Source organism: Orcinus orca, chromosome 2 (genome assembly GCF_937001465.1).
Source record: "Orcinus orca chromosome 2, mOrcOrc1.1, whole genome shotgun sequence".
Taxonomy (NCBI): domain Eukaryota; kingdom Metazoa; phylum Chordata; class Mammalia; order Artiodactyla; family Delphinidae; genus Orcinus; species Orcinus orca.
In genome coordinates, this window is record NC_064560.1 from 108,674,480 (window position 1) to 108,701,300 (window position 26,821).

General features: G+C 38.5%; 1 protein-coding gene across 5 annotated transcripts in view; it reads left to right on the plus strand.

Annotated features, from left to right (window-relative positions):
* The window catches only part of ATP8B4 (ATPase phospholipid transporting 8B4 (putative)), a 258,608-nt gene that overhangs the window by 103,171 nt on the left and 128,616 nt on the right, over positions 1-26,821 (plus strand). For all 5 annotated transcript variants that reach the window (XM_049706046.1, XM_049706047.1, XM_049706044.1 and 2 more), the window contains one exon: positions 18,591-18,663. In XM_049706046.1, the coding sequence (XP_049562003.1) occupies positions 18,591-18,663 (73 nt within the window). The remainder of the gene's footprint in view (positions 1-18,590; positions 18,664-26,821) is intronic.

Genomic DNA, 26,821 nt, shown 5'->3' on the forward strand with positions numbered 1-26,821 from the left:
CAGTAAGTGGAAGAAAAAGAATAAATAGAAAAAGGGACCTGGCTTCCTTTGTTTGCTCCCCCTCAGGTAACTCATATGCTACAACATCACTTCCCATTTTGAGAAATACACTCAGCATCGGTCCTATTTTCTGTGTCGGGCTTTCTCTTTTTCACCTGACACTTCATTATAGAAAGTAGTTCCATAGACTTTTTTTGTTTTTTTTTTTTACCTTTGGCCTTAATTCTTGTGGGTGCCAGGGCACAGAGATGCTGTCATTCTTTCTTATATATAGACTATCAGTGATGCCATTTCATTGTGTATTGGTGAATATCTACAGAGTTTTTGTTCTTTTTCTCTTCATTCCAAATTTTGTCCTTTCTCTATATCACTTTTCTCACTCTTCTTCTAGGAGTAAAGAAGAAAGAAGACTGGAATTGAGATACAAAGAATAAGAAAACAATACTCAATATAGGCCTTTTAAAGTAGAGAGCATTTTAGAACATTAGATGTCTAAAATGGTAGAAATTATAGCAGAGCTTATGCAAATAAATACAAAATATCCCAGCATAAATACTTAGAATTGGCCTGCAGATTTGTTCATGTTCAGTTTCAAACCTGGTACTGATAATGTCGACCTAATGTAAGTCCTACTCAAATGGTACCTAATTATTGGCCACCATCCCTGGCTTAAAATCTCCCAATTAACCAAGTCAAAAATACAATTCCCAGCAGTGGCTCTTGTGATTAGGAAAGAAATTCAACAGAGAAAAGATGGTTATATACATATTTAGATATATATTAGCAGATTACAAATAAAACCATAAGGCCTGAAACCCCCTGATAGCTAGAAAGCATAAAGGGCTGTGACAAGCAGAGAAGCCATCTTGTCATTGCTCTGAAGCAGAAAAACTTCATCCTGGAGCTGGGTGGAGCACACAGTGTAGAGTATTTTCCACAAAGTAATTCAAAGGGCAACTTTCTGGCAGAAAGTTTTCATCTTTCTAACAAAGGAAACCAGAGTCTACTCTAGACAGATCTATCTATTATCTAGATGGATCCAGGGATCAGAAAATTCTAGAGACTTTGGGACTTGAGGAATACCAGAGAGAAATGAAGGGATTGTATTAGAAGGCCTTTACCATCCCTCTTGCCTCTAAAATTTGAGAAATGGAACTACCATTTGATATTCCAACCCTCGACCCAAGCCTTCAGCTGTTCCAGGGACTTCCAGAGCTGTGATCTATGGGGTAGCAGATGAGGCAGTGCATGTGTTAGGACCTTCAGCAGAAGCTGCGTTTACCTAGGCCTGCAGGGTCCAGGTAGACTGGATTACTTTGGGAGTTCTAGTTCATGTCCTAGGTTGGGGTAGGGGAGAATGTTACAGTTCCTGCTTACACCCAACCCTATTGGCTTGGATAGGGCTCAACAATAGAGGCAGTCTTGTTGGGGCCACTTGAATTATTGTCCCAGCACTATTAAAACCAGACACATGGCTGTTCTGAGCCAAAGAGGAATGTTAGGTCTGTCTTAGTTCCCTAAATATTGAATATCTTCAGTGTACCGAAGATGATTAAAATGCCATTGCTAGTTTCATGAATTCTCATTTTGTGGGGAGAGAGATAACCAAGTAGGTAGTTTCAGTATAATGTGAACAGTGATGGGGGTTTTCATGGGCTGATATGGAAGTACTGAAGAGGGGGTACTTAGCCCAGTCTAGGGGTCAGAAGAGGCTTCCTGGAAGAGGTGAATCTTTAACTAAAATTAATGAATAAAAAATGTGAAAACACAGAAAAATCAAAATTTCTACTTTTTGGAGAAAAGTATTATCCCTTGTGTTGTATTTTTTTGTTTTTTGCAAATATGCATATATATAGCTTTGTATTTTACTTTTTCCTTTTGATATAACTCATTTATGTCATTAAAAATTTTTTGAAAACATTTTTAATAGCTAAATAATAGATGTGCTATAATTGATCATTCCATTATTATTGGGAAATTAGCTTGTTTCTAATATTTTGTTTTAATAAATAATTCTCAGAGAAACATTTTTGAATGTAAGTTTCATATAGATCTTTGTTTCTTTAGGGTATATTTCTAGGGAATCTAAACTTTGCCTCTTTTAAAGATTCTTAATACATACTGTTAAATTGCTTTCTAGGAAGTTTGTGCCCATTTATCCACCCATTTGAACAAACAAGTGGTTTTACCACAGCACCATTACAACTTTGAGTATTATCTTTTAGAAAATCTAGGCCAACTGCATAAGTTGTCTTGCATAACAGATATCTTGTTGTTTTAAAGATTCATTGTTTTCTAGTGAAGGTGATTATTTTTTTCAAGTATTTATCAATGGTATTATTTCTCGTTTTAGTGACTTGTCTATTTATATTCATTGCCTTTTGTTGGTCTATAGTATTTTTCGTGCTCTGTTTCAGAATATATTTAAAATTTTGTCTTCTAGTAAATTTTTCCAGTGGGAAACAATGACATCCCTACATGGTGTACAGAGATAGTACTTCAGGGTCTTTGCTAGCATAGTGTGCATGTTGAGTATAGTTCCTGTAAGCAGGACTAAGCCAGTCCATGGCTCACGGGCCCAGCTGCTCTGCGGCATGTGGGATCTTCCCAGACCGGGGCACGAACCCGTGTCCCATGCATCGACAGGCGGACTCTCAACCACTGCGCCACCAGGGAAGCCCTGGGGAGATGATTTTAAATAGGGTGGCCAAACAGGCACGTGAAAAGATGCTCAATATCGCTAATCATCAGAGAAATGCAAATCAGAACCACAATAAGATATCACTTCACGGGCTTCCCTGGTGGCGCAGTGGTTGAGAGTCCGCCTGCCGATGCAGGGGACACAGGTTCGTGCCCCGGTCTGGGAAGATCCCACATGCCACGGAGCGGCTAGGCCCGTGAGCCATGGCCGCTGAGCCTGCGTGTCCGGAGCCTGCGTGTCTGGAGCTTGTGCTCCGCAACGGGAGAGGCCACAACAGTGAGAGGCCTGCGTGCCGCAAAAAAAAAAAAAAAAAAAGATATCACCTCACACCTGTCAGAATGGCTATTATCACAACGAACACAAATAACAAATGTTGGCAAAGATGTAGAGAAAAGGGAACCCTACACTGTTGGGAATATATTGGCGCAGCCACTGTGGAAAACAGTATGGGGATTGCTCAAAAAACTAAAAATAGAACTACCGTGTGACCCAGCAATTCCACTCCTGGGTATATGTCCAAAAAAACCAAAAACACTTGTTTGAAAAGATACAGGCACCCCAATGTTCATAGCAGTGTTATTTACAATTACCAAGATATGGAAGCAACCTAAATGTCCATCAACAGATGAATGGATAAAGAAGATGTGGGAGATATATATATGATGGAATACTCAGACATAAAAAAAGAATGAAATTTTGCCATTGCAGCAACATGGTTGGGCTTGGAGGGCATTATAGTAAGTGAATTAGGTCAGAAGGAGAAATAAAAATACTGTATGATATCACTTATATGTGGAATCTAAAAAATGCAACAAACTAGTGAATAAAACAAAAAAGAAGTGGACTAACAGATATAAAGAAAAAACTAGTGGTTACCAGTGGGGAGAGGGGAAGGGGGGCAATAAAGGGACAGGGGATTAAAAAAAGGGGTTATTATGGGATTATATGAAATCATGTGGGTGGAACTTTTGAAAATTGTAAAGCACTATAGAATTTAAAGGATCTTTCATTCAATTAAAAAAATAAAAGTGATCCTTCAAATCTGAAAACAAACAAACAAATAAATAAATAAATAAGGTGACCAAAGAAGGTCCCTTAAGAAGATAAGCTTTGAGCTGAGAGGGAGCTAGCCATGCCAAGATCTTGGGTAAAAACAATAAGTATAAAGGCCCCAAAGTGGCAATGAACTCAACAGTAAAATGTCTACTGTGGCTAGGGTATTGTGATAAAGGGGAGTTCTGAGGGGTTGGCAAGAGCCAATTCTTAGAGATCATGGTGGGAGATTCCAATTTTATACTAAATGTAATGTGAAGCTGGTTGTAAGCAGGAGAATTACATGGTGTGACCAAAAGATTTCTCTGGCTTGTGTGTGGACAGTAGACAGCAAAGAAGGGCAAGAGCAGAATGGGGATGACAAATTATGAGTTTTCTACTGTTGCCCAGGTGAAATGATGGTGGTAGTAGTGCAGAAGATACAAAGTAGGAATATTTCTTATTATGGATTGTCAAACACATGAAAATAGAACAGTACAATGAACTCTTTTTTATGTATTACCCAGCTGAAGACACCATCAACTTTCTGCTATTTTTGTATCTATTCTCAATTTTTATTTTCTCGGGTATTTTAAAAGTAAATCCTATATGTCATACTATACTATCAGTAAGCACCGCTATAGCATTTCTCTTGAACAGATAAAGACATAATATATTTAACCATAATACCATTACTACACCCAATGAAGTAGCAGTACTCCCTTAACATTATCTAATACCCACAGATTGAGATGAATTTTGAAGGTAGAGCCAGTAGGAGTGCTGCCATGTTGGAAGTGTATGAAGAGAGAAATTAGGAGGAGTGGTTCTTGGCCGAGGTTCCAAGATGGGGAAAACTGGGAAAGGAGCGTGTTATTGTGGTGTTGACTTTTTTTGACTGGACTGGGAAACCAGAGTTCTATTGAGATACTAACCATTCTGTAGAGATGTAGAATGGGCAGCTGAAGCTTAGGGGAGAAGTCTGATCTGAAGATATATTTGAAAGTCATCTAGCCACCTGGGGTGAGAGTCCAGACTCTAGAGAGTGAAGAGAGGAGCTCTGTGGCACTCCAAGGTTTGAAGATGTGAAGAAAAGAAGAGGCTGGCTAAGGGTTTAAGAAGGAGTGACTAATGAAGTAAGAAGAAAACCAAGGGAATGCGGTACTCTGGATTTAAAGAAAAGAAGGTGTTTGAAGTAGGAGGGGGTGGTTAACTGTGCTGGGTATAGTGAAGACTGAGAACTGATTCTTGGATTTAACACCATGAAGAGGGATTGCAGTTGGAGGGATGGAGACAAAATCCTACTTGGAGAAAGCAGGGGTAATCTTGAAGTGGAGATACTAAATATAGATAGCTCTTTTGAAGACTTAAAAATTGGAACGTACCATCCTTATAATGAGATACTTAATAATAAGTAGTCACAATACTTTAAGGTATATGTTATTTTATGGTTTACAAAATTCTTCATAAACTTCTGTAAAATTCACAAGTGTCATCATAGATACATGTTTAAATGTCAGGTGGGTTTATTCCATTTTAAAAGCTTAGTATTATGAATAAATAAGCATTCTGAGGAGCTGGTATGAGCCAATTAATGTAGATCATAGTGGGGAATTCCAGTTCTGGTCAACTTCTTGCCCAAGTGACATGGTTGGTTGGTTGTAGACTTAGGCTCAAGTCTAGGTCTTCTGCTTCTCATGACACAGACTCTTTCTACTATGTTACATCATGTCTTTCATAAACTTAAGGTCAAGATTCTCCTCTTTAAGAATGTAAGGATTAAAAAAAATTGATTCCTACTTCTGGTCCATTCTGAATAGTATTCTGTTTCTGCAAGTATCAAGATTCTCCCTACAATGTCATCCTCAAAGGACAGAATCTTTTTTTTTTAAATATCTTTATTGGAGTATAATTGCTTTACAACGTTGTGTTAGTTTCTGCTGTACAACAAAGCAAATCAGCTGTATGCATACGTATATCCCCATATCCCCTCCCTCTTGAGCCTCCCTCTCACCCTCCCTATCCCACACCTCTAGGTCGTCACAAAGCATCGAGCTGATCTCCCAGGACAGAATCTTTACTTTAAAATTTCCTAGTTTTTGTTTAAACAATCCATTAGAATTTGTCATTCATGAATTTCAAACATTACTTTGAACTTTGTTTCTCCTCATAATGAAAGTGTCTAGGGTACAAAATTGATGGCCCAGTGAACGGAATTATTCTAGTAATTGCAAGCAATAAGATTTATCTTGGTCCTGAGAGAAATGTGAATGACATAATGGCTGAAGCCTCAGAAAGCAGAGATATTTTACTCATGACCACAAGTAAATCCTGATTGAAATCTGTTGGCATGATGTTAAGTCATGATTCTTAGAAGCTAAGTCTGGAGGGACCAGAGTAATACAGTCCAGGCATATAGTTTTCTGATGAGCTCACAGTATAAGGGGACAAAGCTGGGAATATCTTGAGGAATGAAAGTTAATATATCCTTTACTAGACAATTTCTCTGGTCTGTCAGTTTTCTCACTGGGCTTTTGATGACAGCTTTATGGCAAACAATCTAACACTGAGATCATTCTCTTGAAATACAGGTACTCCTCACTGCTGAGTGGAAGAATGTCCACATGCTCTAGGTATTAGAAAGCAAAAATGATTTAATTAGGGTTATTTAAGAGCCAGATTTATATCCCACTAGTCTCTAGGTTTTTTGAAACCACGGTCTGTATCTAATTCTACTTGTAGCTTCAACACTCAGCTCAATGCCTGGCTCAGAATGTTCATTTTGTATGTATGAAGCAGTCTTTTTTTTTTTTTTTTTTTTTTTTTTTTGGTTGCACTATGCAGCATGTGGGATCTTAGTTCCCTCACCAGGGATCGAAACTGCACCTCCTACATTGGAAGCACAGAGTCTTAACCACTGGGCTGCCAGGGAAGTCCCCTATGGAGCAGTCTTGAACTCACTAAATGAAGGGTGATGGTACCTCACATGCCAGTGGATGATGATCTAATGAAGAATTCTACCTATGTGCTATCTTATTTCTGAGGATCTCAAAGTGATAAGGAACTCAAAGAACCTACTTTAAAGTAACATTTTCTTAAAAATTGTTTAGGATTTAATGTGACTGCAAACCTAGTAAGAAAATTAACTCCCAATTTTCCAGTGATATCCTCAGCTGGGTTTTGTGCTGCAGAGTCAGGAATGCTATTTCCAGAGATGCTAGGTGTTCTGACCAGAGCGAAACAAATCACACCTCCAAGAGACACCACCTAGAGACACATTAGCTCTGTCTGTGTCTGTATGGCACGTATTATTACTTGGCATATTAAGCAACTATTTTTTTCTGTTTTAACATATGTTTGCTTCTCTCTTAATTTGGCTCTGTGTAGGAAAAATGATTAAGAACATCATTAGAGGCAATGGGAAAACATAATACAGGCCTTCTATCCTGGAACCAAAATTCTCGGGTTTTATTTTCCTCCAATGGAACTGTCTTTTTGAAAGTATTATTCAGAAATAGAGGTTGTCATTTAATACGAGCTAGATAAGAGCATATTCTCTGATTTCTCAAAATAAGGTGTGGCAATTTAGGTGAAGAGAATGGTTGATCTGCTCAGGCTAAGGTAATTGCCTGCAAATTTTTCATCAAAATATATTCTTCAAAATCATATCAAGTATCTTTTCCAACCAAAACACTATGAGACAGATATCAGTTAGAGGAACAAAATCGGTAAAAAATACAAACACATGGAGGCTAAACAATACACTACTTAGTAACCAAGAGATCACTGAAGAAATCAAAGAGGAAATCAAAAAATACCTAGGAACAGGGCTTCCCTGTGGCGCAGTGGTTGAGAGTCCACCTGCCAATGCAGGGGACATGGGTTCGTGTCCCAGTCCGGGAAGATCCCACATGCTGCGGAGCAGCTAGGCCCGTGAGCCATGGGCGCTGAGCCTGCCATCTGGAGCCTGTGCTCCGCAACAGGAGAGGCCACGACAGTGAGAGGCCCACGTACTGCAAAAAAAAACCCCCCAAAAAAACCCTAGAAACAAATGACAATAAAAACACGATGACCCAAAACCTATGGGATGCAAAAAAAGCAGTTCTAAGAGGGGAGTTTATAGCAATACAATCCTACCTCAAGAAACATCTCAAATAAACAACCTAACCTTACACCTAAAGCAACTAGAGATAGAAGAACAAAAAAAGCCTAAAGATCGCAAAAGGAAAGAAATCATAAAGATTAGATCAGAAATAAATGAAAAAGAAATGAAGAAAACAATAGCAAAGATCAATAAAACAAAGCTGGTTCTTTGAGAAGATAAACAAAATTGATAAACCATTAGCCAGAATCATCAAGAAAAAAAGGGAGAAGACTCAAATCAATAGGATTAGAAATGAAAAAGGAGAAGTAACAACTGACACTGCAGAAATACAAAGTATCATGAGAGATTACTACAAGCAACTCTATGCCAATAAAATGGACAACCTGGAAGAAATGGACAAATTCTTAGAAAAAAGCAACCTTCAGAGATTGAACCAGGAAGAAATAGAAAATATAAACAGACCAATCACAAGCACTGAACTTGAGACTGTGATTAAAAATCTTCCAACAAACAAAAGCCCTGGACCAGATGGCTTCACAGGCGAATTCTATCAAATATTTACAGAAGAGCTAGCACCTATCCTTCTCAAACTCTTCCAAGATATAGCAGAGGGAGGAACACTCCCAAGCTCATTCTATGAGGCCACCATCACCCTGATACCAAAACCAGACAAAGATACTACAAAAAAAGAAAATTACAGGCCAATATCACTGATGAACATAGATGCAAAAATCCTCAACAAAATACTAGCACACAGAATCCAACAACACATTAAAAGGATCACACAGCATGATCAAGGGGAGTTTATCCCAGGAGGCAATGATTCTTCAATATATGCAAATCAATCAATGTAATATACCATATTAACAAACTGAAGGATAAAAACCATATGGTCATCTCAGTAGATGCAGAAAAAGCTTTTGACAAAATTCAACACCTGTTTATGATAAAAACCCTCCAGATAGTAGGCATAGAGGGAACTTACCTCAACATAATAAAGGCCATATATGACAAACCCACAGCCAACACCGTTCTTAATGGTGAAAAACTGAAACCATTTCCACTAAGATCAGGAACAAGACAAGATTCCCCATTCTCACCACTACTATTCGACGTAGTTTTGGAAGCTTTAGCCACAGCAATCAGAGAAGAAAAGGAAATAAAAGGAATCCAAATCGGAAAAGAAGAAGTAAAGCTGTCACTGTTTGCAGATGACATGATACTATACATAGAGAATCCTAAAGATGCTACCAGAAAACTACTAGAGCTAATCAATGAATTTGGTAAAGTAGCAGGATACAGAATTAATGCACAGAAATCTCTTGCATTCCTATACACTAATGATGAAAAATCTGAAAGAGAAATTAAGGAAACATGCCTATTTACCATTACAACAAAAAGAATAAAATACCTAGGAATAAACCTACCTAAGTAGACAAAAGACCTGTATGCAGAAAACTACAAGACACTGATGAAAGAAATTAAAGATGACACAAACAGATGGAGAGATATACCATTTCTTGGACTGGAAGAATCAATATTGTGAAAATGACTCTACTACCCAAAGCAATCTACAGATTCAATGCAATCCCTATCAAACTACCAATGGCATTTTTCACAGAACTAGCACCAAAATTTTCACAATTTGTATGGAAACACAAAAGACCCCGAATAGCCAAAGCAATCTTGTGAAAGAAAAACGGAGCTGGAGCAATGAGACTCCTGGACTACTACAAAGCTACAGTAATCAAGACAGTATGGTACTGGCACAAAAACAGAAATATAGATCAATGGAACAGGATAGAAAGCCCAGAGATAAACCCACGCACATATGGTCACCTTATCTTTGATAAAGGAGGCAGGAATATACAATGGAGAAAAGACACCCTCTTCAATAAGTGGTGCTGGGAAAACTGGACAGCTTCATGTAAAAGAATGAAATTAGAACACTCCCTAACACCATACACAAAAATAAACTCAAAATGGATTAAAGACCTAAATGTAAGGCCAGACACTATAAAACTCCTAGAGGAAAACATAGGCAGAACACTCTATGACATAAATCACAGCAAGATCCTTCTTGACCTACCTCCTAGAGAAATGGAATTAAAAACAAAAATAAACAAATGGGACCTAATGAAACTTATAAAGCTTTTGCACAACAAAGGAAACCATAAACAAGACGAAAAGACAACCCTCAGAATGGGAGAAAATATTTGCAAATGAAGCAACTGAAAAAGGATTAATCTCCAAAATTTACAAGCAGTGCATGCAGCTCAATATCAAAAAAACAAACAACCCAATCAAAAAACGGGCAGAAGACCTAAACAGACATTTCTCCAAAGAAGATATACAGATTGCTAACAAACACATGAAAGCATGCTCAACATCACTAATCATTAGAGAATTGCAAATGAAAACTGCAATGAGGTATCACCTCACAGCAGTCAGAATGGCCATAATTTAAAAATCTAGAAACAATAAATGCTGGAGAGGGTGTGGAGAAAAGGGAACCCTTTTGCACTGTTGGTGGGAATGTAAATTGTCACAGCCACTATGGAGAACAGTATAGAGCTTCCTTAATAAAAACTAAAAATAGAAATAACATATGACCCAGCAATCCCACTACTGGGCACATACCCTGAGAAAACCATTATTCAAAAAGAGTCATGTACCACATTGTTCATTGCAGCTCTATTTACAATAGCCAGGACATGGAAGCAACCTAAGTTTCCACTGACATGAATGGATAAAGAAGATGTAGCACATATATACAACGGAATATTACTCAGCCATAAAAAGAAACAAAATTGACTTATCTGTAGTGAAGTGGATGGACCTAGAGTCTGTCATACAGAGTGAAGTAAGTCAGAAAGAGTAAAACAAATGCTGTATGCTAACACATATTTATGGAATCTGAAAAAAAATAAAAGGTTCTGAAGAACCTTTGGGTAGGACAGGAATAAAGACACAGATGCAGAGAATGGACTTGAGGACACCGGGAGTGGGAAGGGTAAGCTGGGACGAAGTGAGAGAGTGGCATGGACATATATACATTACCAAATGTAAAATAGATAGCTGGAAGCAGCCGCATAGCACAGGTAGATCAGCTTGGTGCTTTGTGACCACCTAGAGGGGTGGGATAGGGAGGTTGGGAGGGAGGAGACACAAGAGGGACGGGATATGGGGATATATGTATACGTATAGCTGATTCACTTTGTTATAAAGCAGAAACCAACACACCATTGTAAAGCAATTATACTCCAATAAGGATGTTTAAAAAAAATGTTCTTCATAGTAGGAATAATTCAGGAATAATGATTTTTCCCATTGACATTGCTCTTAGGATATTTGGGTAGTCAGTGGTCATCGGTAGACTATTTTTAATGGAAAGGTAATACAATTTTATCTTCCGACTTCTTTAATAATCATTGGAAAAAAGGATGACCCAAAGTTTCACAGATTTTTTTTTTCCCCCAATTTTAAAATGGACGTAGGGAGCTTAAGGGCTCATGGCAGCTGGTTGTATTGACTTTGTGGAATTGAAATTGGAACTAAAGAAAGGTGAAATAGCCTAGAATTGAAAAGGAATATTCTAATTACAAGAGTATGTTGATAGCAGAATTGGAAAGTGAGCTCCCAATTTGTCAGGGGTGCTCTGCTGTTCCACCTACATCCCTCCTCCAGACTGCAGAATGTATTTCTCCAGCTGCTGGGCGTGCTGCCTACATACAGCCCTGAGCTGTCAGCTCTCTCTGGGAATTGCCCTTGGCTGAGGAGAGCTGTTTTTCTTAAGGTCACACCTCATTGCTGGGGTCAGACCGCATCCCATGACTGAACAAAGCCCAGGTATAAAGGCCTAGTCCCCTTGATTCAACTCTGACGGCCCGTTCCAGCTCCAGAGCTTCCCTGGGGTTGGCTGAGCCTTTACTGTGACTGAATCAACAGCCTAACTCCTCCCTCTGCCCAGCTGTTTCCTTCACTCCCCACAGGTGTTATTCCCAAGAGAACTTGCCAATAAACTTCTTCCACACAGATCTCCCTCTGACTCTGCTGCCAGGAATGTGACCTAGGCCTAAATTACTCTGTTTTCTCCCTGGTCAGTCTAAGGTATTCCCTCAGCATTAGTATGTGAGAGCAGATGTAATAGTCTTCCTTTAAAATAATTTTCTTCTGATTTCCTTGGGGTTTCTTCATCTCTTAGCCATATATTAATGGAATTCTACTAAGAATTTACAGAGAAGACAGAAAGGATGTAGAGAGACTCATTCAGGAAAAGTGTTTCAGTTTATGGAAATGATTGAAGAGTATAGATTTTCTGCACAACTGTCAGTGGGCTTATTTATTGTTCAGGTAAAACTTAGTAAGTGAATTGATCATTCTGTTTTCAAAATAGTAAGGCCAAATTGTGTGTGTATTTCTGCACCCAAATAATGCACAAAAGGCTCTACAAGGATTTGTATAAATTAGGCAGGGCCTCTCTGATATTGATTACTTTTTCTCAGAAAATTGTTAAACGAAATTATCCGTGCTGTAGGACTATAACTTTTATCATTTCTCCTTCTTCTCACCCTCTCCCCCTACGAAATGGGTGTGAGACCTAACCCACCCTGTGTGTTTCTACCTCAGCATGAGCATGGTGCTAATAAGAGGGGAGGAAAAGGAGGAAAACATCTGCATTCTTCAAAATAAATAGATTCCAAAGATGTGAGTATTATGCTCATTCTCAGTGTAATGAGATCCTGTTCACCAGTCTGTTGTTAGAGGATTAGGGCCAAACTGTATCTCTTGCTGTAGTGTGGCTCTGACAGCAGTGGAATTGAAAAGAACCAGGAACTGCTGCTGTCCACTGGACACTTTTGTCAGGGGACCATGACGGCCAGCTGTCTTTGGATCGGCTGGATTGAAATGCTGGGAGTCTGCACTATTGCTGTGCTTGAATCTCTTCAGCTCCTTAGGGGCCATTCTCTTTCTAAATAGGCAATACATAATTATCATGGAAAATAAAGTTAAAAGTTAAAGTTAAAAAAAAACAATAAGTATAGATTTATTAAAAGCATGGCTTTGTAGTCAGGCAGATTCAGGTTGTAGTTCTGATTCTGCCACTCACCTGTGAACTTGGAGGAGTTTTCTTTTCTTCTATTTTTACTCCCCAATTGCCCTTTAAAGTACCGATATTTGTAATGTCAAAACAGTCCAGAAAAGTATACAATGAAATGGAGTCTCCCTTACATCCCGGTTCTCCTTTTCATCTCCTTTCTCTAATGGCTACCACTGAAGAGTTTCTTGTGTGTCTTTCAAGAAATTTTCTATGCATGTAACAACAGACATATGTGTAGGTTTATCCTTGCTTCAAAACACAGTTAGAATCTTATGACACATGTGCAGTGTTGTGCATGTGCTTGTTTTCAACCTAATAATGTAACTTGGAGGATATTTCACATCAGCGCATATAGACCTATCTTATTCTTGTTAGTGGCTGCATCGTATTCCATTGAGTAGATGAGCCATGATTGGATAGGTGTACCCTGGTATATCTATCTAATTCTTATTGATGGGCAGTGATGGTTTCTTATAGATTGCTATTACAAATAATACTGTAATAAACATCCTTGTATATCCATCTTTGAGCACCTGTATGATCAGTTTTTTAAAGTGGAATGTCAAAGTATGTGGACATTTGAATTTTTGACAGATGTTGCAAAATAGGGCAAATGTCTCAATTTCTTTGAACTTCAGTTTTCTATTCTGATTAAAGTTGCTAAAATGGGGGTAGAAACAGTACCTATCTCATAGGGCTGCTGTGAGGATTAAATGAGATAAGATACTATTCAGTGTTGCCAGATGTAGCAAGTTAAAATATAGGACATCCAGTTAAATTTGAAATGCAGATAATGACAATATTTTAGTATAAATATATCCCAAATATTGCATGGAACACACTTAAACTAAAAAATTATTGGTTGTTTACCTGAAATTCATATTTAATTGGGTGTCATTTATTTTTATTTGGCAACCCTATACATTAAGCGATCAGCACACTCCCTGGAATACAGTAAGCACTAAATAAATTGTTCATTGCTATAATTCTCATTAGACATTCAGGGAAATGCTGTCATTCAACAACTGTTTTTAGAAATAATGATTCTATATTCATTAATTTACTTATCATTCATTCAACAAATGCTGAATGCCTACTCTAAACTAGGCATTATTCTAGGTCCTGAAGATACAGTGGTGAATAAAACAAAGTCTGTATGAGCAGTTGAATACTTTTGTATGTTGTAGATCTGACATGGGCTTGAGATTAAGGAAGAAAGCAAGCTCAGTGTATGTGGATTGTTTGGTTAATTAGGTGAGGTCAGTTATACTGACCTTCTTTATTATCTTCTTTCTCTAGTATGCCAACATAACTTCTGTAGCTTTTGAGGAAATCTTCTTTTCAGGAATCTGTGATGCTAATGGGCAATCAGGAAAATTAGATTGTGGAAAGGATGACAGAAGCCTTGAGGAGACCCATGAAGATCTCTTCCTTCTGCCCCTTAAGCTTCAGCAATGGGCTTGGTATCTTGCTCGCGGTAAATACTTGATTTCTAGCCTCTGGAGCCAGTGGTTCAGTGACATGGAGAATGGTAGGTGCTATCCCACTCTCATTTTCTCAAGGAGGTCCTCAGCAAATTGTAGCAGCTCCTAGTATGCTATGCCTTATCAGGAAGAAGCAGGTTCAGACAAATTTATCAACAATTATTAGATACAGTTGCTATCTCTCACCACCTTTTCTCAGATCTCAGATTCTCTGATGTTCTGAGAGTAGATATATAGTTAGTGGGTGTGTTTTTAAAAATTCTTTCCTCAGAATAATTCTAGTCACTATTCTGTGACAATTAACCCCATATGTTTTATGGTACCTTTGGAATTTAAATTTTATGAGTCCTTTTCTTGAATTTTGGCTTATTATGTAGTGATTGGCTTGTGAGCTTATAAGGTAAAAGCTAACTTATTACCCCAACTATTTTTGAAAAATCTGGTTCAAAGAAGCATTAGCTAGATTATGTCCATTTCAAAACCTGAAGCAATTATGTGGTGATACTGATACTTGAAGCATATTTAAAAATCTTGGAGTTTCTTGATTCAGTGCAATTACATGAATTAACTTGCTTTCAGAGTATTTATATACTACAAATCCTCTACTAGAGTGGGAGGGCTCTTCTTGACAACGGTAAAAGCAAAGTTTGAAGGTGCCGAGTCTACGGAGCCAAGTGTCATTTTCACGTCCCACAAGGCCACCCTGTGTTCCCTGCACAGAGCTATGACGCAAGCTTGCTTCAAACATGAGTCTTGGGAACAGCTGCACCGCACATGGAGGACCAGGGAGTGTGTGTTTTCGTTGTTTCAGGATGATGGCAAAATGAAATTACTATACAAGCTAAAATCTTAGAAGTCTAGAAATATTTTGAAGATGAGCCTTAAAGGAAATTTTCCTATCTGTCCCTCCAGTCTTCTGATATGTCTTTGATGTTATAAAGTCAGTGGTGGCGGTAGTGTGTAGGAAAAGAAAAATGGTGGGATTTAAAATATATTCGATTTAAATTCCTTTGCAGATCTTTATCAGTTTATACTTGTTAGTAAGTTTGGGTACTTTTGTAGCTATGATCCTTAGTGCTAACTGAAGTGTATCTCTGAGGTCCTAGTTAAATGAAGTTATCATTACCTGGTAAGAAAGAATAGGAAATAACATTAAAAAAACTCCTCTGATTGTATTATACATATTGATTGTTCTACAGATATATATTCAAATAAGAGGCTTAACCAAGACATCACACACAACATATGGTTTACTGATATCTCCAGGCCCTTTTTCTTCAAAACCCTAATTACATCTGTAGAGTGTTACTTTCTCCTCTCCAGAATAATCTGTTTTGTACTTCTTCCTCTTCGTTCAGTTTCTGGTAGCCTCTTCAAATCATAACTTTCTGTCACAATCTTCTTTCTAAGAGTTATGCTCTCTTCTTGGTAGGATGCTGTGTACAAGTCTGACAAATGTGTCTGTGGGTTGGTTGTGTAGGTTATTGATGAAATAGGTGGATAGCGCTAGGGTCAGGGTCAACATCCAGGGAATACCACTTGCTGTTTTTTGTCATATTGGTCATTAGTTTTGGATAATATTTCCTTTGAGGAAATTTCTCCCATGTTTGTGTACCTTCGCAACAATATTTTGCTTCAAGTTCTGAAAAATTTTGTCACAAACAACATTGTTGCCTTGTGAACGTCTCTATAGCTCATAGCCCACAGAGGTGACATTGTGTCCTGTGGAATTTGTACATGTACATACCAGAAGGTTCTTAAGATTTCAAATACTGTTAGTCATAGACTTTGGAAGTAAAGTGTTTGGAGTGCTCATTTTTAGGGAAGGAATTTCCATTGGAATAGGTGGAAAGGCATAGGTGACCAAGGATAAGAGTAGGTGTTAGAAGATATCTGGAGTTACAAAGGGGTCTTTTGGGAAGAGGAGCTCTGAGGTATATGTTCTGGTCAGAGGGCAGACAGGTGGCAAGAGAGAAAGAGAGAAAAAGGAGTAGAGTGAGTTAAAGTTCCTAGACTGGGCTCACACATGGTATTACAAATATTTTCTGCTTTCTTGGACTGTTGGATGACATTAGCAGACTAATGGTCAGATCTTAGTGGGGGTTGGTCAGATGATTTATTCTGAGTGTTTTTCTATTTTTGGAAATATTTAATAGGTTAGAAAGTAGAGGGTAAAATACAGATAGGGGTGCGTGTGGGTAGGAGGAGAATGGGCTGAGAATCTGGCATGAGGGAAGGGATTTTTCTCTACTTTATCACTTCTCTGTATTGTCCCAGTAGGAATCCATATTGACCGTATCAGATTCTTTCTTATCAAGGATTCTTTGCATGCCCTGGGATTTTGCAAATTTTTTTCTTAAAGAGATTTTATTCCAGTATTTTTCCAAGTGTAGCAGTTAATTCAACTAGTTCCCATGGATATCACCAGACTTTTAAAAACATATTTCCAATTGCTTTGGTTTTATGGGGGAAAATATTATGACACTAGACAAGTTAGAATTTATTACCCCAAATAGTGGCTATTGTTACTTACCCGTGCAAACTTAACTCTCAAGTGTGCATTTTAAAATGTATAAGAGATCCTGTAGAGTTTCCTTTTACCTTGGGTTGATTTTTCCATTTTGGTGGAAGAGGTAGGACGTGGTCGTTTGTAGAGCTTCATAGTATACAGGTAGGAGGAATCGAAGTTTGCAAATGGGACTTAGTATCATCTCAGCTTCTTCTTGAAGCAGATGCACTTTCATTTTATCTAAGATACTGTCTCCTGAGAAATGTCACTAATGCTCCAAAGGAGATACCCCAGGAGAAATAGACCAGCACATAATCTATCCATACCTGTAAAAATAAATAAAATGAGATTTAAAGACTTCCTAGGGTCTTTCATTGTCATTGAACTAGATAAAGTGCAGAAAAGTATGGCATTGGAAAAATGATTGAATTCTGGCTAGAGATGAAAATGCTGCAATTGAAAACTTTCCAGAACAACATGTACTTGGATCCGTATTAAAGAGAAATTCTTTGAGTGTTTAAGCCAAATGACCCAGCAGGGTTGATAGTGTGAGGCATATTTCACAGTTGTATAAATATTTAAAACTGTTTTCCAGCTTATAAAAGAAGTAAATTAGGTTGTTTCTTAAAAACTGCACAATGAAATTAACCTGCCCACCTTAACTTGTTGGGGAACCTGGCCTACTCGTCCCAGCCTTCTCTCCTAGAAGGGAGTCACTGAGAAAGAAGTGTGATGAAGGTGTCCAACTGGTTTACATTTCAGAGAACTTCAGAAGGGATGATTAGCATCACGGATACTGCCACAGGTGGTCTGTTTCCAGATGGCCTGTCTGCCTAACTGTCGCGAGGGGCCTGACCAGCTAGACACAATAGCTTTTTGTCATAAACCCCTTTGAACTTGGTGAAGGGTAGACCTGCGACTCCATTATATCCATGAGCCTCGAAGAAAACAGTGCAACATCTTGACTGTGTTCTCAATTCTGAGCTGTTGGTCCTAGCCGTTAGAATGCCACCAAGCCTGCCCTTTGGCCAGAGTGCTGTGGATAATTTGTAGGTGGTCTTTCTTGTTCAGTGTTCTAAGGCTTCTTTTGTCACCCATTGCTGTTCTTGTCCTTTCCAGAATTTTTATTCTTTTCCTCTTACTTGCATTTTAGCTATTGCCCCCTTGCTTCTGTCTCCTTCACTTCTTGCCTCCAGTTAAACAGACTTCTGAGACAACAGCAGTGATGTTTCTATATTTATTAATACAGAGGTTGAAAAGAATGTTAATGACTGAATTTCTTTCTTTCCTTCCCCCTGAGTTTTTTTTTTTTTTTTTAAATATTCTGCCCAAGGATATGCAAGTAAGAGTTAATAGCTGCTGTATAAAGCTGGTACCATGGGGTGGTGGAAAGAGCACACAGCCAAGAGTTAGGCATTTTGAGTCTAGCTCCAGGGATAACTAACTCACTGGGTGTCTTTGGGCAAATCACTTGACTTCTCTGGGCCTTAGTTCCCACATCACTCAGGTAAAAGACTTTGTTATGCAAGGTTCTTTGAATTTAGTATTCTAGAAAAAAAGTCTAATCTGCTTCTTCTGTCATATGATGCTCCATTGTGAATACATTCTCTTGATTCTTCTCTGTTCCCGAAAAAAATTAATTTTGTTTTTGTTCTTAGACTGCAGAATGAAAAATGGATGAATGTCAAAGTGGGAGACATCATTAAATTAGAAAATAACCAATTTGTTGCTGTAAGTATTGAGTATTGTTTAAGAAATTTATCTCAGGTTAAAATAGCATATGTACTAAAATGTTCACATTTGCAAATTTAGTAAATCTGCGCTAATTTAGCATAATTAAGGAGGGAATACCAGGATGTATTATTAAAAAGTCTCAATTATAAAATATTTGAAAGACATATTGATTAATTACTTTCAATAACCTGATAACTCAGATAAGGCTGAGTGATTATCACTTTGTTATTTCCTTTGGGAAATTAACAGATAAAAAATATTTAAAATCAGACTGTCAATTGTTTGATGTAAATAAGAGCTTTTAAAATGCTCCAGAGTACTTTAAAAATAGTTTGTTCTCACATAGTTTGAATATTATCCCCCCAATAACGGAATTAATACTGTTAATGTGCAGTATCATGGAAGAAAAGATTAGCTATAGAAAGAGAGAATGGATGTTCTTTCCTGAATAATCACGATCAGAAAATGTTGATTGAATGTTCTTAATAAATGCTATTTATGAGGTTTTACTTTGTATACCAAATGCACTATAACTTATATTCTCAAGCTGCCTGTGTTACAGTTTCCTTAATAAAATTCAAAGGGTCAGTTAAAACTAAAATATATGTGACTAACTATAGTTCGTATTAAATGCAAGGCTATAAAAGCTATCCAGATCAGAGATTAAAAATTATAACTATTGTAGTCTTTATGTCAAATATATATTAGATTACTCATGAAAATTTTTGTGTTAATGCCATTTTATTTATCAAGCTGTGTTCTTCATTAAATTTGAGACATTTTCCCACAGCATAAAACAAATGGCCCCAAGATCTATTTACAAGAACAACTCAGTTAAGACTCTTAAACATTCACTTTCAGAAACAGTCTTCTTTCATTAATGTATCATCTGTGTATACTGATTCTCTGGAACAACCCATGCTAAGGTGACTAGTCAGTGGATAGGCCATTCAAAAAGAGTGCACACTTTAAATAGAGAAGTGCTTATTTCTCTGACAACCTCAAGTCTCTAGAAAATAGCTGAGAGCCAAAAATAAGCAAAAAGGTGTTGGTGCAGCCAAAATGGAGGTCTCAGAGCCCACCGATGTAACCTGGGTTCCTTAGACCTAGGGCAGTCTGCCAGGTTTTCAAAACTTATTTACTTTTTTTGGACACAATTTAAAGTAGCATGTTCAGCTTATTTTCCAGCTCATTAAATACTAGGAGCAGTACACTGAGGGTAGCATGTGTTAGAAGAACATACCCTGTGGGAAAGATTGAGGCTTAGTGTAAAATACAGTGTAAGGATACTGGGTGGGGAATTGGATGAGAACTGAGTCTTTGCTCCATTCCTTCAGTGACAGCACTCTATCTTCTCTGCCTTTCGTTTGTTTCTTCACATGTCAAATCCAGGTGCAAGAGCACTATAGGATCTCAGAGATCCCTTCCAGCCCGTAGTTGCTGTGATTCTCTGTCAGAGCTGAGACTAGACTACAAGATTCTTACAAGCAAAGAGCACATTGATTTGCCTGATCCGTAACATTTAGTGCCATGTGGGATCATAGGAGGCAGTCAGTAAATGTTGGCTGAATGAATTAATGTCCATCTTTTCTAAGAAAGAAGACAGAAGAAAAAAAAGTGGTTATAAATTTCCCAAATTCAGGGTGTTCTGGATCCATGAGGTACTAATAGGCCCTAATTAAGAAAAGATCACATATATTCAGGGTTCTTTGCTTAAGAAGAAAGGGCTCCATATAACATTTTGGTTCTACTTTCCATTAAGATAGTTACAGTGAAAAAGTTTTGGTGCTTCTTAGTGGATAATCTTAACTTTTTTTTTTAATGGGCATATATAGAATTCTAGGATGTGTGCATTCAAAACAATTTTTTTGGAAATGACTTTATGCCAGGCATGGTGCTAGATATAGTGGAATTAGGAAAAATTAAAGTATCCCAAACACTTAACTATTATTTTATTTGGAATTATATTTCAGGGGAAATGCTAGGTAATTTCTGTTTAAGGTATTCTGTAAAAATAATGTTTTAAAAGCCCTATGGATATACTCTAACAGGGATAAATATTGGACTGAACTCAACTTATTCACTGATACTCTACTATGTTCGTTTATCAGATTCTTTGAGGTGAATCCCATAAAGGCAGGGTCAAATTTGTGTTCTCAAATCTCTTAACTCCAAGGACCTCATGGACAGCATATCTGTGCTCCAACTTGCCCTCTAGCCTTAATATTCTAATTTGCACTTCCCTTGCTCTTTGTTTTTAATTTAGTTGTATTTTCTGTGTTATAGAAAATAAAACATGCTTGCTTGTTATTGCAAACCTTTCTGTGGAATGAAGCATGGAAGTCAAGTGTAAGTGCAGGCGTCACATGGAAGGAAACCAGTTCCATGAATGCATCATTATCATTGATTTAAAATGAATCCCACACTTAGATGAGTTTCCATGAAGTCAGTGATTCACGTGTCCCAGCACTGTCCAATAGAAATTTCTGCAGTGAAGAAAATGTTCTATATTTGTGCGTCCAAATATAGAACAGCCGGTAGCACCTCGTGGATACTGAGCACTGGAAACGTGGCTAGAACAACTGAATGTTAAATTCTATTTAATTTTAATTAATTTAGATTTAAATAGCCACGTGTGACGTGTGGCTACCTTACTGGACAGTGCAGATGTAGCCTTTTTATTGTGGCTACATGATGGGGTAGAAATGCTTACTCCCTACTCTTTCCTAGGTTCATCCTTCCTGTTTTCACTTGGAGGGGCAGCCCCAAAATAACACTAAGCGTCTTGCACCCCCTTGCTTGTTCCCCTCTCCCAGGAGTGACTTCTCCGATTGTTAAGTGTTGGGGCGGGGAATGGTGTGCATGACCTGGCACCTCCTTCCTTCCCTTTCTCTTTGGGCTCTGTCTGTGTACAGAGAGTACATTCTGCCCCGCTCGTTCGAAGTTCCAATTTTACAGGAGTAGATCCCCATGGTGGGGGTAGCGAGAGGGTCCTGGTAGTTTCGAGCTTCCAGAGAGCTTCAACTATGACTAGATGAGTCTAACAGGGGTGAAGTGTTAGCAAGCCCACTGGGCCCACAGACCTAAAGCCTGGTGTCCAATAGCTTGATCAGTGACAAAGATGATATTTTTATCTCCATTGATCTCTGTCTGACTCATACAATTATAGCTTGTTGGTTTAATCTTTGGATAAGTGAGGAAGGGATTCCTTCAAACGCCAAAACACCACAGTGCCTCTTGATTAGGTCACTTTGTTCAAAGTTTATCCATGTGCGGCTATGCGGCACCTATGAAACTGTTTTTGAGGACAAATAAATGTTTCTGTGGGTGAACTGCTGTAATCACTTAGAAGTGCTAATATAACTTCCTATTCCCTGGCATCAGTTGGCAGGGGCTGTCAGAGAGCTTACATTTGGGGAGCAACAATCAGAGGTCTCTAAAAGAGACTCACTTCGGAGTTACTGCACAGAGGTACATCTTGGGAAACCAGATCATGAAAATCATGATAATAATAGCTCGCCTTTATTGCCTGTGTGCCACGTGACAGACAATATTACAAGCTCTTTATATGATTTAACTCATTTAATCCTCACATTATCCCAATGACGGCAGGTTATGTACTATTATTGTTCCCATTTTACAGACAAGAAAATGGAGGCACAGTGCCATCAGATAGCTTGTCAATAGGAGAGCCAGGGGTTTTAACCCCTCCCTTTACCATACGCTGCTCCTGCCTCCACTGGAAAAGTTGGTCCTGATTACCTTGCGACTGGGCTTCCAGAGTCAGGGCCTCTAGGCTTGGATGATGGAGGTGAAGTGGCCAGAGAATGTTGCACCCAATTCTGACGCATAACCTCTAGCTGTCCAAACTTAGAACTTCGAACTGGATTTATGTCACCATATCAGTACATTTTAAGGAAGGAAAGGAGCTTGCCTGAGATGACCAGTTAGCTGGCATGTTCAGAAGTTACTCACCTTTGTTTTCCCAATAAGGAAAACTGCCCCTTACCTTTTTTAAAAAAACTCTAAAACACTTTTGAGCTGAATTTCCAGAGCTCCTATTTTTACTGCGGGACCAAGAAAAAAAAAAACGTAGAGCATAATTCAGTTATCACAATGAGATTGACTTCCATTAGAAGAATTAAGTAAACTGCGTGAGAAAAACACACTGCAGAGTTCTTGATACTGCCAGAGCCTGGACCCTGGGAGCCAGGCCTACCTTCCTCCTTTACTTGACAGCAGTGCTCTTGTCTTGTTTGGCTTTTCTCATCTGGTGGTAGAAATAAACCTCTTACTGGCCATGAGCGTATTTGAACATCACATGAATTTAATTGTTTAGCTTATTTGAAAAACAGTCCACCCTCCGTCCCCTCCACAAAAAGGCCTTCATGTTTTCAGTGTTTACAACAGTAAATTTTTGCTTTAAAACAAAGACGTTCTTCTGTTACAGAACTGAAAATTTCACCTTAAGAAATGAAAGGGCTAGTTTAACCTAACCTCCAGTGCTGACCATGGGCAGGCTTTGGCTTTCTCTTGACCGATCATCAGGGCATTTTCTCCAGTCTTTTTCAGCACTGTTTTTGGACATCCTTCCGGGGAGGCCATTTTGTGGTTGAATTGCCTTTTTTAGTTATTTTAAGTTTTATAGCTTCAAATCAGAGTTACTTGTTTTACTCTAATTGCTAAAATAAATCTTCCTTTTTTAAAAATATGTGAGACATTCAACATGCATTTGCTGGATCTGCAATTTAAATTTTAAATGAAAACATTAACTATAATCTTACCCATTTTCAGTTTTATGACTTCATTCTGACTTTTGTCCACATCAACATATTTTTCCATAAGTATACTCATACTGCATGAGCCATTTTGTATTCTTATTTTTGCACTGTAGAAGAATAAAAGAAAAGATAATTTTGTAGATGATAAAGAAAATAAAGAAGAATTCCACATGTGAGAATGGCTTAAAAAAAATGAAGGGAGATCCAAATATGGTGTTCCAATTAATTCTACAAATTTATCTTTCCATCACGTCATGAATCGAATCCCAATATTCTTTTACCATTGTAGTTTTGGTTTTTGAACACCAACGAAGTGAGATGCTGTCTGTTTTTCATAGTTGTATTCCAGTGATTTTGTAGCCAACCAGTGGAAAGAGCATACATTTGGGGATCAGAGTTCCGAGTTCTAGCTTTGCCCTTTAACCTCCATGTGGCCATGAGTATGGCCTTATATTGCTTGGAGTCTTGGGATCCTGTATTAGATGTGATGAAACTTTCACCATGACTTTGTAAAGGGTATGGGCATTACATGGGTTAATTTAGCTCATCTAGTGCTTGTGAGACCAGAAATTACCTTCCCAGGTTTCTTATACACACAACGGGAACAATATTATCCCCTAATGGGGCTGTTGAGAGAATTAAGTGACGCAATTATGTGAGAGTGTTTTGTAAACCCTTAGAGAACTCTACAGCTTTCAGGTGTTATAATCGCTTGAGGTTTTGCTTCATTTGTTCTTTAGTTCAACAAACATTAATCATGCCTAGTAAATCTAGGAGTCCAGTGTCATTGGCGCCTAGAACTCAAAGATGTTCAAGGTTTTCAAGGTTCCTCTGGCTGGTATATTTTTTTTCAGGTTTCCGTGAAGCCCCTGCTTGGGCTTTTTGTTACCTGTGGAAGGTGGGAGAAGAAACATTGTGTTGAAAAACATTCCTTAATTCTTGGGAGACATAGCTGAGCCTTTCCTGGAAGGGCGTGGGGAAAAGGCACCAGTAATTGACAGCAGAAAGTACAAATGGGGGTCTAAGGAAGATGGGTATGGTTGGAATTAACTGCTGCCTGGACCCCCCGTGAGTTCCAATAATCACACCTTCCCTTCCCCGTGCTGCATTCCTGCTAACGCCTCTGCCTGCGGAGACCTGCCCTCCATTCCATCCAGAATATTCCATTAGGCCCTTCCTCAACTACCAACCCGACGTACTCCCTTTCTCATTTGCATTCCTCCCACAGCACTTTGTTAATAAGACACTTAGAACCCTTGTCATATTCTGCCTTTACTAAACTATAAAATTCTTGAGGTAAGAAGCTTTTATTTAATTTAGTACTCCTGGCAGTAAATGCCTTAGATTGCCTAGATTCACATCCTGGTGCCCTACTTACTATGTGGCCGCAAACAAGTTACTGAACCTCTCTGAGTCTCACTTTGTTTATCTGTAAAGTGGAGATAACAAGACGTACACTTAGGACTTCTTTGAGTTAAATAAAATATTGCATGTAAGGCTATTGGCACAGTGCCAGACACATAGTAAGTCCCCACCAAATTTTGGCTACTGGTATTATAAACACCTACAGCTCAAACACCAGTTTCTGGATCGACTAGGAATTGGGTCCCTGAGAGATACTAAAGGGATCAGCTTAAAGAGGACTGACTTGAGGCTCACAGAGTCATGGGGTTTGTTGGGCCCGAAGACCACCCTTGTGTTGCTCCACTCCCTTCCCAGAACCTCTGACCAAAGGGCAACCCAGGACTAACAGGGCTGTTACTACAGCTCTCTTGCCCTTCCTTTCCAGAATGACTGCTGAGTGCACGTGGAAATAGGACAGCATGATGATGAGTGAGCTGGTCACTTATTCCACTGGATGCCCCTATGGTTCTGCCCCTTCACACTTCCTCCTCAACTAATGAATTTAAAAAACTTGAAGGGAGAAGTTAGCAAAAGGAAAGACCAAGGCTCAGCAGTGGGGCAGGGAGAACAGAGGAAGAATGAGGGGAGGCAGGACAGAGATCAGGGAGTGGGAAAACAGGAGGAAGGTTCAGAGGACATAGAGAAAGGTGACAATGGAGGTGACAGGAGGAGGCGGGGAAGGTAGAAGACAGGAAGGTAGAAGTCCCAGGTCCCCAGGGGTTAGAGAGAACAGGAAGAGTTAGCCCAGAACCCGTGGGGTTTACAGTTCTCAGTTTATGCCTCTAGGAAGTTGAGTCACTGCTTAGGAAAGAATCTGGTCAGAAGGTGGCAGTGGTGACTCAGTCACATGTTCTGAGCCAACTGTGGCCAACAATTCCTCCCTTTGTTTATCAAAAATATGTCTTGAGGCAGCTGAGCTCAAAATTAAACTGTAACAAGAAAAAAGTAATGATTCTTACTAGGCAGAGTTTTGAAGAAAAGCAACTCTAGGTACAAATGGATATCTTTCTCTAAACTTCACAACTATTTCAATCACAGATGATAGAATTAGGGAATTGTGGATTATTTTTGAAATGATCCTGTTAAACTTGGGGAGGAGACCCATAGGCCGAAGAGCATGAAGCTCTACTGCTATTGTGCCTTGTGCCTTTATTCATTGAAATTTAAATGTGAGAAATAAAATCAAGGTAAATTTTCATAACATTTTTCCACTTTAAACTCAAGATGGGTAATTTTTGGCTCAAGAGTGGCATACACTCTTCACATGTTCTCTTCAGAGCAGGTTTGCTCAGGTCACATTGTGAGAAGTCAGAAAATAAATAACTTCTGCCTTGACAGGCGTCTCTGGCTTTTTCATCCAGAGTTGAGGCGGAGCCTTGATAGTGCAAACCCATTTATTCGGTTAGGGGTTGTCACTGAGTTGCTCTTTAGTTCTGTTTTATTACAACTTAGACAAAACTATACCCCCTCCCCCCCACATGCACCTACACCATGCCTATTTTTGAGTTGAAAATTTAAAAGCTTGAGACAATGAAATCAGTGGATTGATTCTAAATTTAACCTCCAAGGTTTGAGAATGGAACAATTCAAATATTTAAAAAACAAAGATAAGAAACATTTACAGTTTTGGAATGCCAGTTGTACATTTAGACAGAGCTAAAAAATTGTTAGGCTAATATGTCAAAATAAATTGCTAGAATTTTAGTCAGTTCTTTTTAGACATGTAAAACCTTCAGAATTTCATAAAAACCCTCATTTAAAAATCAGTTTTGAAATTTCAAATAAATAATTTCCCAATGTAGAAAGCTACCAGAATTCTAAAACTGAATTGTGATGGGTCATTTCCAAAACACAAATGGATGGCTGAATAGAATAATTTATCTCTGTGAAAGACCAGCTTCCCACCTCTGAATGTTTTCTGTTTACCATGTTTTCTATTCTATCCTGCTCTCTTGCTTAGCCCCTGCTTT